General features: G+C 38.5%; 1 protein-coding gene across 1 annotated transcript in view; it reads right to left on the reverse strand.

Moving 5' to 3' along the window:
- Window positions 1-14956, reverse strand: part of LOC126039439 (multiple epidermal growth factor-like domains protein 6) — a 200792-nt gene that overhangs the window by 182987 nt on the left and 2849 nt on the right. The window contains exons 2-4 of the mRNA XM_049802584.1: window positions 3314-3448; window positions 2553-2662; window positions 987-1091 (exon numbers count right to left, since the gene is read on the reverse strand). Of these exons, the coding sequence (XP_049658541.1) occupies window positions 987-1091; window positions 2553-2662; window positions 3314-3448 (350 nt within the window). The remainder of the gene's footprint in view (window positions 1-986; window positions 1092-2552; window positions 2663-3313; window positions 3449-14956) is intronic.

A 14956-nucleotide genomic window follows, 5' to 3' on the forward strand; every position in this document is an offset into this window, starting at 1 on the left:
TACAGAGCTTAGCTTTTCAGCTCTTGAAGGGATTGTTGCAGTTATATTCCTTCTCACTTATACTTCATGACAGACAAGCCAGGTGAGGATATGAACACACTAGAATTCAAAATATTCAAAAATCTGCCTTCCTTTGAACAAAACACAATGTGCTTCAGTTGAAAAGGAAATTATCATTTGCCTAATACAAAAGAAATCCTTTGTCCCAATCACAGCCTACTCTGAGGGAATGACTTTCCCCCACCCCTTAAGAAGCCAAATGGATGCAGTTCTATAATTTTAGAGAGCTTTACACAGTACGTGATGGTCTTATTTCACATAAATTACAAGACAACCCATTGTGGGTTTATCAGATTGTGAACCAGCATATGAGAGAAAAAGACTCCCATTGAGAGTGGGTGATAGCCTAAGTCACATAGAATTTAGTCTATAATATGCTAGAACACAATTACCGAAATGAAAGATTGGTGCATAAATTATTTTAAGAATACCAGGAAATATTTGGTAGTGATCTGTAAAACTAGACTTCCTACTTTCAGATGCACCAAAAGAAGTCCCATGAAAAAAATATATTTGGTTCATTTGCTACATTCTTTACGTACTGCACAACCTTTTTGACTCAGAATTTACTCTCACAAGGGTAAAAGCAATGCTGGGAAATTTAGCAAGAGCACCACAAGAACGTGCAAGTTCAGAAGCAATAGAAAGATACTCTACTGGGCACCACTGCTCATATTCAATGGTATTACCCATTACAGAAACCCATCTGATATCAGCCAAATTAAATTTTCATCTTGCTTTGCTAAAGTTCAATACCAAAAAAGGCAAATTCTGGAAAATAAGAGAATGGCCAAATAACCAGTTAGAATGCAGCAAAGGCAACTTTAAGTCAACATTAATAAAATATTCATGTTTTAACAAATATTGTTAAACATGCATTTTACCCAAACACCAGATGCATTTGAGACAATTTATGTTCAACTCACCATACTGGCAGCGAGGACCCTGAAATCCTGCAGGACATTGGCACACCTGGGATCCTGCTTCAGAACATTTCCCTCCATTGAAGCAAGTGCCATCACTGCACAGCACTAGTGCACACAAACAGAATGAAACAGGGAGGGGGGGTTGTTGGTTTTGTGCCAAGGATTCTCCAAGAATTGCCTGTTCCTGTTATAGTCCTGCTGTAACAAGAACTTCCAAATAAGAAGAAATCCAGCTTTTTATTTAAGTGGAAAGGCTAGACTGCAATAGTTATCACGGGTATAACTACCATGTTAACATGAAGAAATTTAACTTCAATAAAAATAAGACTAAGATAACACAGTTTAACCTGAAGATGCTTCAGAGGCAGAAGACAGTTTCTTAGCACTCGAAGCACTGCCTGAATCCAGAATGACAGAAGAGAGATGAGCTGCTAAAGAACAATGCAGCAATGGTTAAGAAACACTAGTGTACTAAAAGATGTTATATATGTCCAAGGGAATTACAATACTTCCCTTCTTCCAGGGCAGAACATTATTTATTTACAATAAATTAAATTCCACATACTTGAGCCAAACTTACAAGAAGTATCAAACATAAAAGAATAATTCAACCACTTTGGTGCCTTAAAGAATTCAAAGCAAGTCTGCACTGCTCTTTCAGGAAGAAAATAATTTTATATTGCCACTGGTGTTCAAATATGTTAAAATCCTTTACACCAGAGATTAAAATACAGACTGTAAACATATCTTTGTCTTCTTACAACTAAACAGGTGCACACTAAATATGTAGATTCAGGCTGAAACTAACGGGAATACCTCTCAGGCTTGTTTTTGTTTTTTAAATACAAAGAGAAAATCATAAAAGCAAGCTTTCTGAATGCAGCCCTCAAGTTGGTATGAAGATTAAAAAATACATAGGAACAGATGCTAACTTTCATACAGAAAATACAATTACTGACAAAACAGTAACAAGACTAAACACTGAGTAGATTGCTATCTTATACTCGTGTCTTGTTAACAGTGGCTAAAGTGCTTCCTTAACATTTAAATTAAATTCCATCTTCTAGGAAAACATCCAATCATGATTAGAAATTACTGATAGGAAGGGGTTCTCATCAGATGGAGAACCATAACGTAGAAATACAATTGCTTCAATGGCAACAGCAGCAGTGAAAGAGCCAAAACCAGTCAGACTCCACTATGAGTGCTACATCCAAGAAACAAGCGCCTTACAGCAGATTTCTTTGCATAATTTGGGTAACAGCAATAAATTTGGTTGGCCTGTCAAAGCCAGGCTGGCACAAAAATGCTGCAACAACTATAATCAGAAATTCCGTTTCCCCTGTTTAGATTAAAATTAGAGATACTTGGTACTTTTACATATGACAGCTTTTGTATTTTTAAAAGAAGTTTCTTTCCCTATCAATAGATTACTTCTTTATAACTGGAAAATCCAGTTATAAATAGCAAGAAACAAAATCCATCTTTCTAGAAGTAAGCATCAGTAGGGAAGTAAGGCCCAAGAATGTCATCTCTTGGTTTGTCACAGTTTTGCCATCAACTTACAGTGCAAACAGCCAGGTTCATTGTCATGTTGGACCCATCCAGGGCAGCACTTATAGACAGTTTGACGCTCCATTCTGTACATCTGCTTGTAAACTGTGTAGTACCCAGACCTTTGAAGAAAATAAGTTTAAGAGAATGATCACAACTTCTATTCCACGTATTCACATCTCATCAGTAACAAACTGTACTCATGTCATTTACTATACAGTTTTTCAGCCCCTATCAGTAGTTCTTGTTAAAAATGAAGCAAATATAGCAAAATGCATCCTGATAACATCCAATAGCTCTAATATACTATATCCACATATTTTCTGTTGAATTTCTATTCAGGCTAGTGAAAGGTGAGTAATTTTGTTTTGCAATCAATTTTGGTTTTAGCTGTTGGGGGACTCAGATCTCCCATCAGTTCTAAGCGTGTGACAGAAAAAGAAAGAAGTTCAATTTTTCAAAGTAGATGACTTGACAGCTGGACTTCACCTGAAAAAGAATGAGACAGAAGCATTTTCTGATAATATAAAATTGTGATCTAGAGCCAGCCAAGTTCATGACCCACCAAAAACACAGGGGGGCGGAGTCACGTTTTCTGCTCAGCAATAACAGACTTAAGGTGAAGTCTCAGCAGGACACTAACTATATCCATAACTAAGTCACACATATTTCAGATGAGAGAGTTTACAACTTCTCACACCAAAAAGAGTTATGAGGAATTTGCACTAAGTTCAGTAGCAAGAACCCATTCATAATTATAGAGAATATATTACCTTCTCTCATAGCCCATACACCATCTCCTCCTTGTACAACCTTGTTTCCACATCTTGACCATGCGACTAAAGGCTTGAACACATGGCTGTTGGTGTCCTACCAGTGCCAACTCAAACACTGGACAGACATTTGGCCTTGAGGGAAAGAAAAAGATACTTTATTACTTTTAACACAAAATTTAGAAGGCTAGAGAAATATACATAGAATTATGCTATGTATAGCAGTTAGTAACAATTTGAAACAGTTTTTACATTGCCATTTAAAAATACTGTAGTTCTATGATTTTTTTTCACCTTGAACTGATCAAACAGCTCTCTTACAAAAAATATAGTATCCATAAACACCTGACAAATCATGATCCCACAATTCCAGAATGGCAAGTGGTCCACAGACATTAATGGAGCCAGGATTTCATTAATACATTGGTTGCACAAGTCACAAGCACGAACACATTCCCAATGGCATATTTTTTTTTACATGAACAGCCTGGCTAGCAAAACACAACTGTATGTTGTTCCCAGAAAACGAGAGCTAAAGCATTGGAGCAGGATTTGACTGACAACTCAGCAGACACCCTTTGCTGTCTCTCGCTAACACCAGTCTACGGTAACCCTTTCAGATGAGGCGCTGCCTGACAAAGGATGGCACCTCACAAGCTGAGGAGCAGACGACTGAGGCAAGGGAGCTTGAGAGGCTCTTCCTACACCGAGACTGCTGGAAGACTCCCTCTATGTCTTGTACATGCGACAGCCCCCATTTCAGCTGACATTCCAGGGTGGGAATCAAAGACTTGACAACTATAGGCACTGACCTCCACAGCTCAAAGCTACTGAATAGCCAGCCTCTATACATACGCAATGAAAACACAGCATCTGCCTTAGAAAACAGTAGGCAAATGTACAACGAAATTCAGGCTCCACACAAATCAATGGAATATTTACCATGGATTCAAGGGCAGATAAGATTTATTTAAACTATTGCTGTGGAAAGTGTATATTCTATAAGAGACCCCCTTTGCTGTCAGTCCCCTCAGGGAAGCACATGAAATTCATAAGAGGAAGTATCCTTGTTCTCTGCTGATTATTCCTAAAATAACAAGACCAAAATTAAAGTGTTGCTTTGTAGGTTGATATGTAATCTTCATCCTGCTACCTAGCCCTGGTTACAAATGTAGCAGGATTTCAGGAGGCATGGAGGGTCAAAAAAAAAGGGCACGTGTTTAGTTTTGCAGAGATTCTGCCAGCCTTATTCTGATTTCTTTGCCCTAGGGTAAATTAGGAAGTACTGCATGCCAGAAAATAACTGCATAAAACATGCAAGGTCTAACTAAAGCCACAGAACATCGGGGGTTTTTGTTCTCTTTTAAGGCAGGAGCCTACTGTATCAAAAATGAAATTAATCCAGTGATTTTGAGTAGTTTACAGATTGTTAACATAATAATTAAATCATTAATTCCCCCAGACAGCCTGCTCTAACTGGTAAAGCTTTGCAAGTTTAAACCTCAATGACTAAAACGCAGGGGGGAAACAGGGACCTTGTATACCCACTCTGATCAGTGGTAAACAACATTGAGCAGTTGTGTCATACTGGCTAGCAGACAAGTCCTTCCCCAAATTTCAGTTTGAGACCCCTTTTCAGGCTAGAGAGTAACACATTCACACACTCATTTCCTCTGTCAATCGACAGAGATATGAATGTGAGCCTGCGCTAGAAAACAGAGAGGGGGTGGTTGCATTTATAAGATAGAGAACTGTTCTAGCACAACTGCTGCCTGGCAGTTAAAGTTATCATTAGTTACACTGGATACTGTTAATATCTCATTCAAGATTTACGGTGCTTTTCCTCTCAGAGGCCCAAAGTAATTTACAGCTTCCTATTATGTCTGAACACCACACAAGGTAGCCTTTCTAATAAAAAAAGTACTTCTTTCACCTGCAGGTCTTCAGGTAGTTTACAAACATCATTCAATTAAGCCTGTGCAGAAGAGGAAAATATATAAGAGCAATCATTTTTACTGATGAGCTAAATATGTGGAAGAAAACCTGCCTACCTAGATCAAAACCACTCCACAATATTCCCAGTACTGAGCAGAAGACTCACAGTACTCTGCAAAGGCCAGTGATCATGCAAAGCACACCCAGAATGGGAAATCCAGCCAGGTACTGGAGGTACTGGAGCTCCCCAGCTGAGGGGAATACTTGGGACATCCACCTCAGGGTAAAGAGGACCTTTGCTGAATGAGGACACTCCAGTAGAGAAACAGATCAGAATTAAATACAAACCAGCCACCCCCTCAGGAATTCCAGATAGCCTACATAAAGGAAGTCATGAAAAGAAAGTCCACAACTGCATGCTCTGGTTGTCTTACCACACTCACCATGGAAAAAGAGTAAAGAGTACATCTGTACTAGAAAACCTTAACTTGACAGAATTAGTTTCCTGAACTAGAATGCCTATTTCTCCCAGGCTTTGGAGGAACTGTTCATCTCCGTCACCCTAAACCCCACTTCCAGTGGACATGCGTCCCACATTGCTCCATGTTCTTCCTCCTCCACTGCAGATTCTGTTTTCTATATTGCTCCTTATTTCCCATTCCTTGAGTTTGCCCTAGCTGGAGCTGCCAACACCATGAAGCAAGACCCAAGACAGTAGCAGTGTAATTTCAGATTGCCTTAAATTCCTCCAGAAACCACTTTTTCTCCACATTCCCATCTCATCCCCACTACTTAGCAATACTTCCCACGTGTCCCAGCTACCCCTTCCTCTCAAATTACCTCACCATTTAACATATTTAGCTTCAGTTTGGAGCAATTGTTCCCAAGCCATTCTTAGCACAAAGTCTGCCGTTTGTTTCACATCCAAAGGAGGTCTTTGTACACCCAAAATCTTGCCTGCTTTTTTTCCATTACGTCAGTTGGTCTAATAAAACCTTCGCCTTACTTAGCAACCATGCCTCACTTAGCAGGCTTTTTAAAATGACTCTCCCTCTAGTGAATAGAACATCATGTACTGATAATTCATGCATATCTCCTTTTATTAGAATTGCCTAAAACTTTCCAGATAAAGGTACATTCATATGCATTGCTCTTCCATAAATAAAAGAGAGAAGCTGACAATCGTTGTAATGACATACTGAGCCCATCCTATAAATTCTTACTCATGTGATATTGCCATCTTTCCAGGAATAGCTGTATTGACTTCTATGATACAGTTAATAGGAACAAATGGCACTCACAGAACAAAACAAGCCAGCAGCATAAAGTCATATGTTTATTAAGATTTATTCAAAGTAAGCCATTCTTCCTAGATGCCCTTGGGATAATGTAAAGTCAGATATCAAAACCTCTGCTACACTATAATTAAGTTGCAGCAATTGCATAACATGTAATCCTCTGCTGGCAAAGCTGAGAAAGAAAACATGCCCTCTCCAACAATTAGCCATCTTCACAACTCCACACACACATAGTCAACACACCATTTTTTAAGCCATCTGACTCATTGCTCCGATATGTTACCTACAAACTTAAGAACAGTTTCTTGAACAAGACTACAGCTATTGAAAAATACAGTTTTGTAATATGGCATTCTATTAGAGGCCATCTAAGACTAACTTGAAAGCTCAAGTGGATGTAATAGTACATTTAAAGGAGGAGAGCTCCATTTTTACTCTCATTCCCTTTGCATTCAGAAAATATTTCTTAATGGGAGCTTAAGTGTTAAAACAAGCAAAACACACAAATGCTTATTATGTTCTATGATTTGATTGATACACCAGTCCCTTAAAACCTTTTTATACTGATGCTCTCTGTTAGCCAAGACTAACACGAAGGCTATTATTAGCTTGTCAGTCTGACTTCAGCAAGCCAGAAAGCTCTCTTTTAATATTTGCATTAGGAGACTGCCCTTTAAACAAAGACACCCTACACACTTCCAGCTCAAGACTTAAGATTCTAATGAACAGATAATTAGACCAACATGAAGCAAGAGCAGCCTTGGCTAATCATATAGCCGTGATGCCTGTGAACCACTGCACAACAGGAAAAGTTCAGAGAAAATTGAAAGCATCTCCAGGCAGGATATAATTCATTCCTGTGTTTAGAATTTAAAAAGGAATATGTATCTCCATACAAAAATACAGTCAAAAAAAGCACCCATGGAGGTCTATTAAATACAAAAATGGCAAATCTGACTCAGGAAGTCCATGAGCTTCAAGTTACTGAGGCTGAGGCAGTTATTCAGGCAAAGTTTCGCTGCATGCTCACCCCTTTTCCTATTCTCCCCACGAGCAATTTGCTGCCCATTCCAGGAAGCAGCCCACAAGCTCACTGGCCTCTGGTCTCACCTACCCGGCACCTCACAGCATGTGGACATACAGACAGCATCCTTGATGTCCTCAATGAGTCACTTGGCAATTGTGGTCATTTGTCCTGAGCTGCAATTCTACATCTTCCACCTCAAGCTGTCATCACCACCAGTATCACCTCAACTGAGCTCCCCTGAGAAGGGACTACAGCCTTCCCACAACTCGTGGCAGAGAATAGATGATAGAAACAGCATGTCTACAATCTCCCAAGTGAGTTTCTCTGCAGTTTCATCTTTGCCCATGATTCTGCAAGTCTGAGAAGGATATCGGTGCAGTTAGCTCTTTTACACACACTCACCCAAGCATAAGTAATTTTATATAGCAGTAGAGGGGCTCTTATGATGAAGTGCAGATGGTTTTCACATACCAAAGGAAAAGACAGGTACAGGCCATCTGCTCATGGGAGCAGAGGCGCAGCTTTCTGCACACACTCCTGGCACGTGTGGTCCAAGAGGGGCAAACAGAGGTGAGGAGATGGGAAGACAACTGAACACACTAGAGCTACAAAAGGAACAGCTCCACCATTTCAAAAGGTACATCATATCTCTGTTGGCAGGGATATTTTCTTATTCTGCCTACCATGATCCTAACGCCTGGCTCTTTGAATGACAATTAAAGTAAATCTCTCTTTCTATCAATCCACTTTTTTTCCAGCTCTAATCAAGAAGCTAAAGGTAGGTAGATTTAATGGTAGTAAGAGAGCAAACACACATCAAGATATCCCTAAAGGTTTCTTTCAACAGCGCAAACTTTAAATCAAAGCATTAATGAATACGAAGCAAAGAATGATTTGGCTGCCTGATTTTAGGTTCTTCCACAGAGACTAAGTGAATGACAGCACTTTCTACACTAAGCCAGAAGGCTGTTAACATCTTCCTAAAAATTAGATGATGTAGCCTGCATTGCCTCAGCTGAAGAATTTGCAGCCTGAACACTATTGATCTTCCCATGAAACAGTCAATAGATGGAACCTGTCATAAGAAGCAACTTGCTGGGATTCTGTATTTTCAAAACACTAATTGGTCGGTGCTCCTTCCCTTTATGTCATTATTAAAAGTTTAGAAAAGCATAGTCTATATGCTTTTCCAGATTTAGTTTGAAAAGATCAAATAAGAACTTTCCTTAAGACGACCAAGATTATAGTCAGGGCTAAATTCTCCACTGCTGTGATGACAGCTAGTGGCTTTGTTCTAGATGTACACTGATGTTGATCAGAACATAGTTGTACATAGCCACAATGGCTTTGGCTAGAAACTTCTCAGGCTAGAAAATTGTCTGAATCTCCTCACACCTCCAACCACCCAAGGACAACATGCCCAGCTTCTTATAAAAGAGATCTCTAGAAAGTCAGGTTGGCACCATGCAGAAACATCCTGCACCATAAAGGACAAAAGGTCAGCAAACAGGATGTTGATTAAAAGTTTGCTATAAATATCTCAAGTGGAAAGGAGAGAAAAGCAAATTTCATCTGAACACCGGGAAAAAACGTCAAATTAGGAAATAGGCCACAGAAACAAAAGGTTCAAAGAACAAGTTACATACATTTATTTATATAGAGACAAAGATACAGATAAATTTTGTCTCTAGATATATATTGCTTAATAGCAACAATAATTCACAAAGGCAGGAATGACAGAAAAGGCTTTTCTTCCTTTTTAGACTGCCAAGCTCCCCTTTCTACCCTTAATCTATTTTAAGGCTCATTTCCCCACATTTCCCAGATAAAATTAATCAGCACTACCAGAGACAATTAGGACATCCTGCTCCCTTGACCACTAATCAATCCCTGCTCTCTACTGATCCTATATCAATATTTGTGATGTTTATATGTCCTCTGGGATATGGATCGTAAGCACCAAGCTCATTTAGATTAGGTCTCATTATCACTACTATTCTCTGGATCTGTGGACGAAGGTCCACCACAGAAGACTCTCCTAACCCCACAGGTTACTAATGCACTGCTGTGTCCTATTCACATCCTCCCTCTGATTACATGGAGCAGCTAAACAACATGAGAGTTCTTTCAGCCTTTGTGCACTGCATCTAGATTAAGAGCAAATCAATATGAGATGATTAATTACACGCTCAGCTATTATAACAACAATAAGATTTTTAGTTCCTACTGCTATCAAAGTGTAGCGTCTGTTATTTAGCTCCTATTTAACTATCCTCCTCCCTCCCCCAAGACAGAATAATCTATTCTGGTTAGCAAGAAAAGCAGAAGATAAACATGCACATCCAGGTCATTTAACTACAATTTGCCAAGTCACCTTTTTTGCATTTTAAATCAAGGAGTGATTTTTTAAATTTTTTCCTTTTAATTGTGTCACATGGCCTCAGTCCCCAGCAACAACCAGTTTTATAGTTTCTTCTACTGGCTGACCTCTGCAGGCACTAAGTGGCATCTGCAGGATCAGGTAAAGTATCAAGTAAAGTACATACCCACAGGAATAGTGTCACCACTTTAGCATGCAACTCTGATAACCTCCAAATACATGTCTTCATTCACGTTCACTCAAGTGTGCACATTACTTGTATTTACTGTACCCGAAATAGTTGATTATCCCAGAATATGGCTGCTTTGGGATAAGTCTTACTGCAGACAAAGAAAATTCATTACCAAAACAATAGTACAATTGCAGAGACTATGTGATATTGGCATCTTCTTAAATCCATTGTGCTCTTCATTGTTAGTTGCCTTCTGCACACCTCCACAGATTTCTACGCTGGGGTTATTTTTAAACAAGTGACTGAAAGAACAGCATCCAGAAGAATGTCACCGTCACTGCCAGTGACAAGGCCTGCCAAGCCTCACACAGCACCAACAAACCCTTCTAGCATGCAGGCTGCTTTACAGACAACTTAAAGTACCTTTGTCCCAAGGATCCAACTCTAATGTATTTAGAAAACCATATGGGAGGTCACATATAAGGAGGCTAGGAAATAGCTTGCACATAGTCATTGTTAAGACAAAGCAAATAATAGGCCAGAACTCAGAAAAAAAAAAAAAAGAAAAAAAAGTTAAAAAGTATGAAATTATAAAAGGAAAGCATCAAGTAGCAGCAGTCACCTCTAGATTAAATTTCATATTAACTACACCCATCTCAATTATCATTCCACTGCAGAAGAGTGTATAATAAAAGTCACCCCAGTAAATCTGCCAGGTACACACACCTCAGCTTCTTTTGGCAAGAAGACTCAAGAGGACCTGATGCTAAAATATTAAAATAAAAATCACTGAAAAATGTCACATTAGTTGTGTCATAAGAAAAAAAATCTTATTTTGCTTTACAGCAAGTGCCACATTGTTTGACAGTGAAACTAGTTAGAAGGTAACAAACCCCTCAGTTTCAATTTGGCAACCAGTATCTATGAATTGTTCACCATTTTTCTGGTGGATGTCAGATTTTACCAGTTTAGAGCCAAAACCTCTTTTCTTGAAAGCTTACTTTTGAAGTAACATGTAATATAGGCAAGAAAAGTCCCTACATGCCAATGTTTTAAGTGTTAAAATATTCCAAGTCTTTTACTCCCCTATACATCCTTAGCTTGATACCACTGATGCATATGCCCATTTGGGGGGGGGGGGGGGAGGGGGGTGTAATTTTTTTATTATTTTTTTTTTTTAATATTAAGCAATTTTGGTAAAGCTAAATATTTCATGAATTCTAGCCACAAAAAAACCATGGCAACTAGTAAGCATGCATTAGTGGATTAGTGTTCAACAGTGGTAAATTGGGGGGGGGGGGGGGGGGGGGGGGGGCGTGGGACATATTCACCAAACATTTATATCTTTCAGGTTAGAAACTTACACTGAGATTCTAAGTAACCCACAGATTCCTGGTGTTACTTTACAGACAAAAACAGATGGACAGGCCTTGCCTCATGAAGAATAAAATTATAAGAGATAAGTTCATGCAACTGTATTTTCCACCACTGATGATGCATCTGTCAGGCAGGGAGAGCACTAGCAATTACAAATAGAAGGATAACCACTGAAGAGTATTGTAACGGTTGAGGTGTATGAAAACTCATCTCCTATACAGAAATATTCTCACCCGAAAAGACGAGGCCCCAAATATGTAAGTGTTCCATAATTTGAGAATTTTTTTTTGTCATAAAACAATACAAAGCACCTTATAAAGCCTCTTTCTCAGGCATAGCCCAAGATAGTATGAAACATTTTCAATATTGAATTAATTTGTGTACATAAAAACACAGTCTGGGTATGGCGCTCTCTACTAAGCAACAATTTGAACTAAGTTCTGCTCTGACTTACAAAGGGAAGGCAGTATAGTATTTCCACTAAAGAATACAAAAAAAGAACATCAGCACTCTGACTTAAATAACATTCCCCTTTTCACACACGAGATCAAATATTCATCCATAGGTCAAAGACACCAAGAGAAATACAGCTAAGTGCACAGTTCAGCTTGTGTACGTGTTGTATCCGAAAGCATACATCTTATCAGGCAAGAGGCAGAAATCTCAAGTTTACCTCTGGAACAATTAATGACTAATTTTAAACCAAGACCAGCACAGAATCCAAAGTATAAACCCAAGACTACATATGTTCAATATGCAATTTTAAAATGCTTTGATTTAGCAGTAATGAAAGGAAATTTCTTTCTCCTCAAATAAATTAAAAGCAATAGATTTCAGAGAGAACGTAAGCAATAACAGGCTTGAATTTCAGAAGGAGGAAATCTATTAACTGTGTTCAAAGAGAGAAGGTATTTAATTGGTGAATAACACAAGTCTGCAATATGGTCTGTTAACTCTCCGAGGACCAAAGCATTGCTTCCATCAAAGGAGGTTCTGCTGAAGTCATCCAAAGACTAGGTTTCACATTACCAGATAATCCTACCCCTCCTCACCAGGGGGTTCCTTCAAATTTATTAAAAATATTCCACGTTCTCTGCCACATCTAGATCTTGGCATGCCTAGAACTATGATAAATATGCAGCACTGGATATGAACAGAAGGAAGAAATTGAAGCAAAAAGCAGGCAATTTTCCTAGAAATCAAAACTTCTGCAAACACAGAATATATGCACGTAATATACGTATGCATTAATAACTAAACATTTCATAATGCAGCACAATTAAACCTAAAGAAATGCTGACAAGTTCTCCCTTCTTAGGGTGCATTTTTGAAGAATAATTTAAGAAGCCAAATCCCATTAAAAGTGAACGGGAGCAGGAGCTTACCTAACTTAAACTTGCAAATTTAATACTCGCACAGTATATATAAGCTATTGTGATTATGGGCAGCAAATTTCTAAACTTCTTGTAGGTACATTATGTGATGTCTCTGATATGAAAACAGATATTTATAAAACTGGAAAATATTTTACTGTCAATCATGAGATCAAGTTCATCTTTGATAATCACATATTTTCATAGTCTTACGGCTATTTCAGAGTTTAGGAGGAAGTCTTGACCTCATTTTTTTCCTGAAGAGCAGGAAAACCCGTCAAAAATCAGGAAAAGAACTATACCATGATGACACTCATTCATTATCTTTAAGTCTCCTGCCAATGAATATACAAGAGAAGAAAGAAAAAAAAAAGAAGCCCTTTACCATCTGTTAAAAGACTAAACTCAAAATTAATTTTCCTCTAGAAACTCTGAAACAGAGGCTTTAAGTGCAAACTCTTGAAAAACATGATTCTGTGCTACAACGCTGACCAGCATGAGCTCTATCTGGTGGCAAGATATTGTAGTGCACAGGCTAGAAAGACTATTTTTTGTTCAGTGTGTTGTTTACATTCACAAAGATAAGAAACATCTCAGCCTTCAACATTTAATTTTCTTTCCTAGAAAGAACTACTGGATGTTAAAGGACTGGGGGAACATGGGGCAGTAGGCAGGGGGAATGAGGGGATGGGACTGCTATAACTTTTATGCCAAAGCATTTAAACCATGCTTACTAGAATCACATTATCCAAACCTCAAAGGCTGGAGGTAGCCACTCTTCAAGAGTACTGAGGGTTTACTGCAACATTATGGATTCTAGGCAGACAGGACTGAGAAGAAGTGCTTGAGGTTTCAGCTGAAGTAAAACCTCTTAGGTAAAATTCAGTAGTCTAAATCAGAATTTGGCAGTGACTCTGGGTTGCCAGCATCACTTCAGCCAAGGTTTAAAAAGAGTTGATAAGAAGACTAACTTCATCTTACTTAATGTAAGATAAAAATTTAAATACACCAGTGGCAAATTGGGTCTTTATTTTCACTAGAACACCTGCAATCTTTTTTTAACTATCAAGTCTCTGAACATAGGGTATCCCATTCAAAGAAATAGAAGGAGATTCTACTACATTACTCATTTTAGCTCCAAAAACTAAACATACTCTGAGTCCTTATATAATGCTAGGAATACAAACTTTCCTCACACCTGCAAATTGGCACCACTGGAAGTGAAAACATATTTTGTATTGGCTAAACAGCCAATATACTAAGACAATTTCTCACCAAGAAATGATTGCACAACCTACTTTTCACGTCATTTGGACAGTATTATGACAACACTCCAGGCTCCAAGTTTAAGCTGTATCACCATATACTTTACAGAAGAATTTTTTGTGTTACTTTGAATATGTTGGAATGCAATGCAGAAAAAAAAGTGACATGCAATTTTTTCCACTGTAGCAATCAAAATTCAGAACCATCTCTTCGTATGGAAATGCTTTCTACAACAGTAGTTTATCTTGAAATACATTCCAGTCCTCAAAAAAGTGGACTTCACCTTTTTAATTATACCTAACAAAAAAAAATAATTATATCACTTTGAAATAGTGTCCACAGCCACATCTGTTTGCAGTGAGACATGGTGCAAAAATGGTCCTGTATCTTTGTAGCCCAACAACGGCTACGGTTAAAGGACCAAGTTCACTTGGGTGTTGCAAACGTAGATACCATCTGAATGCTAGATTTTCCTTTTGGGAACACGATTTATCTGAAGGTGCTCAAGTAAGCCTACAGTGCCCCATAGGATTGAAGCTGGAAAACAGTTACTCAGCCCGGAATCCAGCTCTAAATCCAGGTGTTCCTTGGAATGACACCAAATTTACTTGCTTATGTATAGAGTGAAAATATGCAGCTGCAACATTTGAGCAGTCAAAAACACCTAAACAAAATAGTTTTATTGCAAGATTGTGACTGGGTCCTCTAAAAATCAAATCAAACCCTTTAGGTGTCATCCTGGACCTGCAAAACCAGAGAACAAGTCAATGGGCTTAATGTTGACAGGGGCAACATTTATCTCATGACTTTTTCAA

This window comes from Accipiter gentilis, chromosome 6 (genome assembly GCF_929443795.1).
Source record: "Accipiter gentilis chromosome 6, bAccGen1.1, whole genome shotgun sequence".
Taxonomy (NCBI): Eukaryota; Metazoa; Chordata; class Aves; order Accipitriformes; family Accipitridae; genus Astur; species Astur gentilis.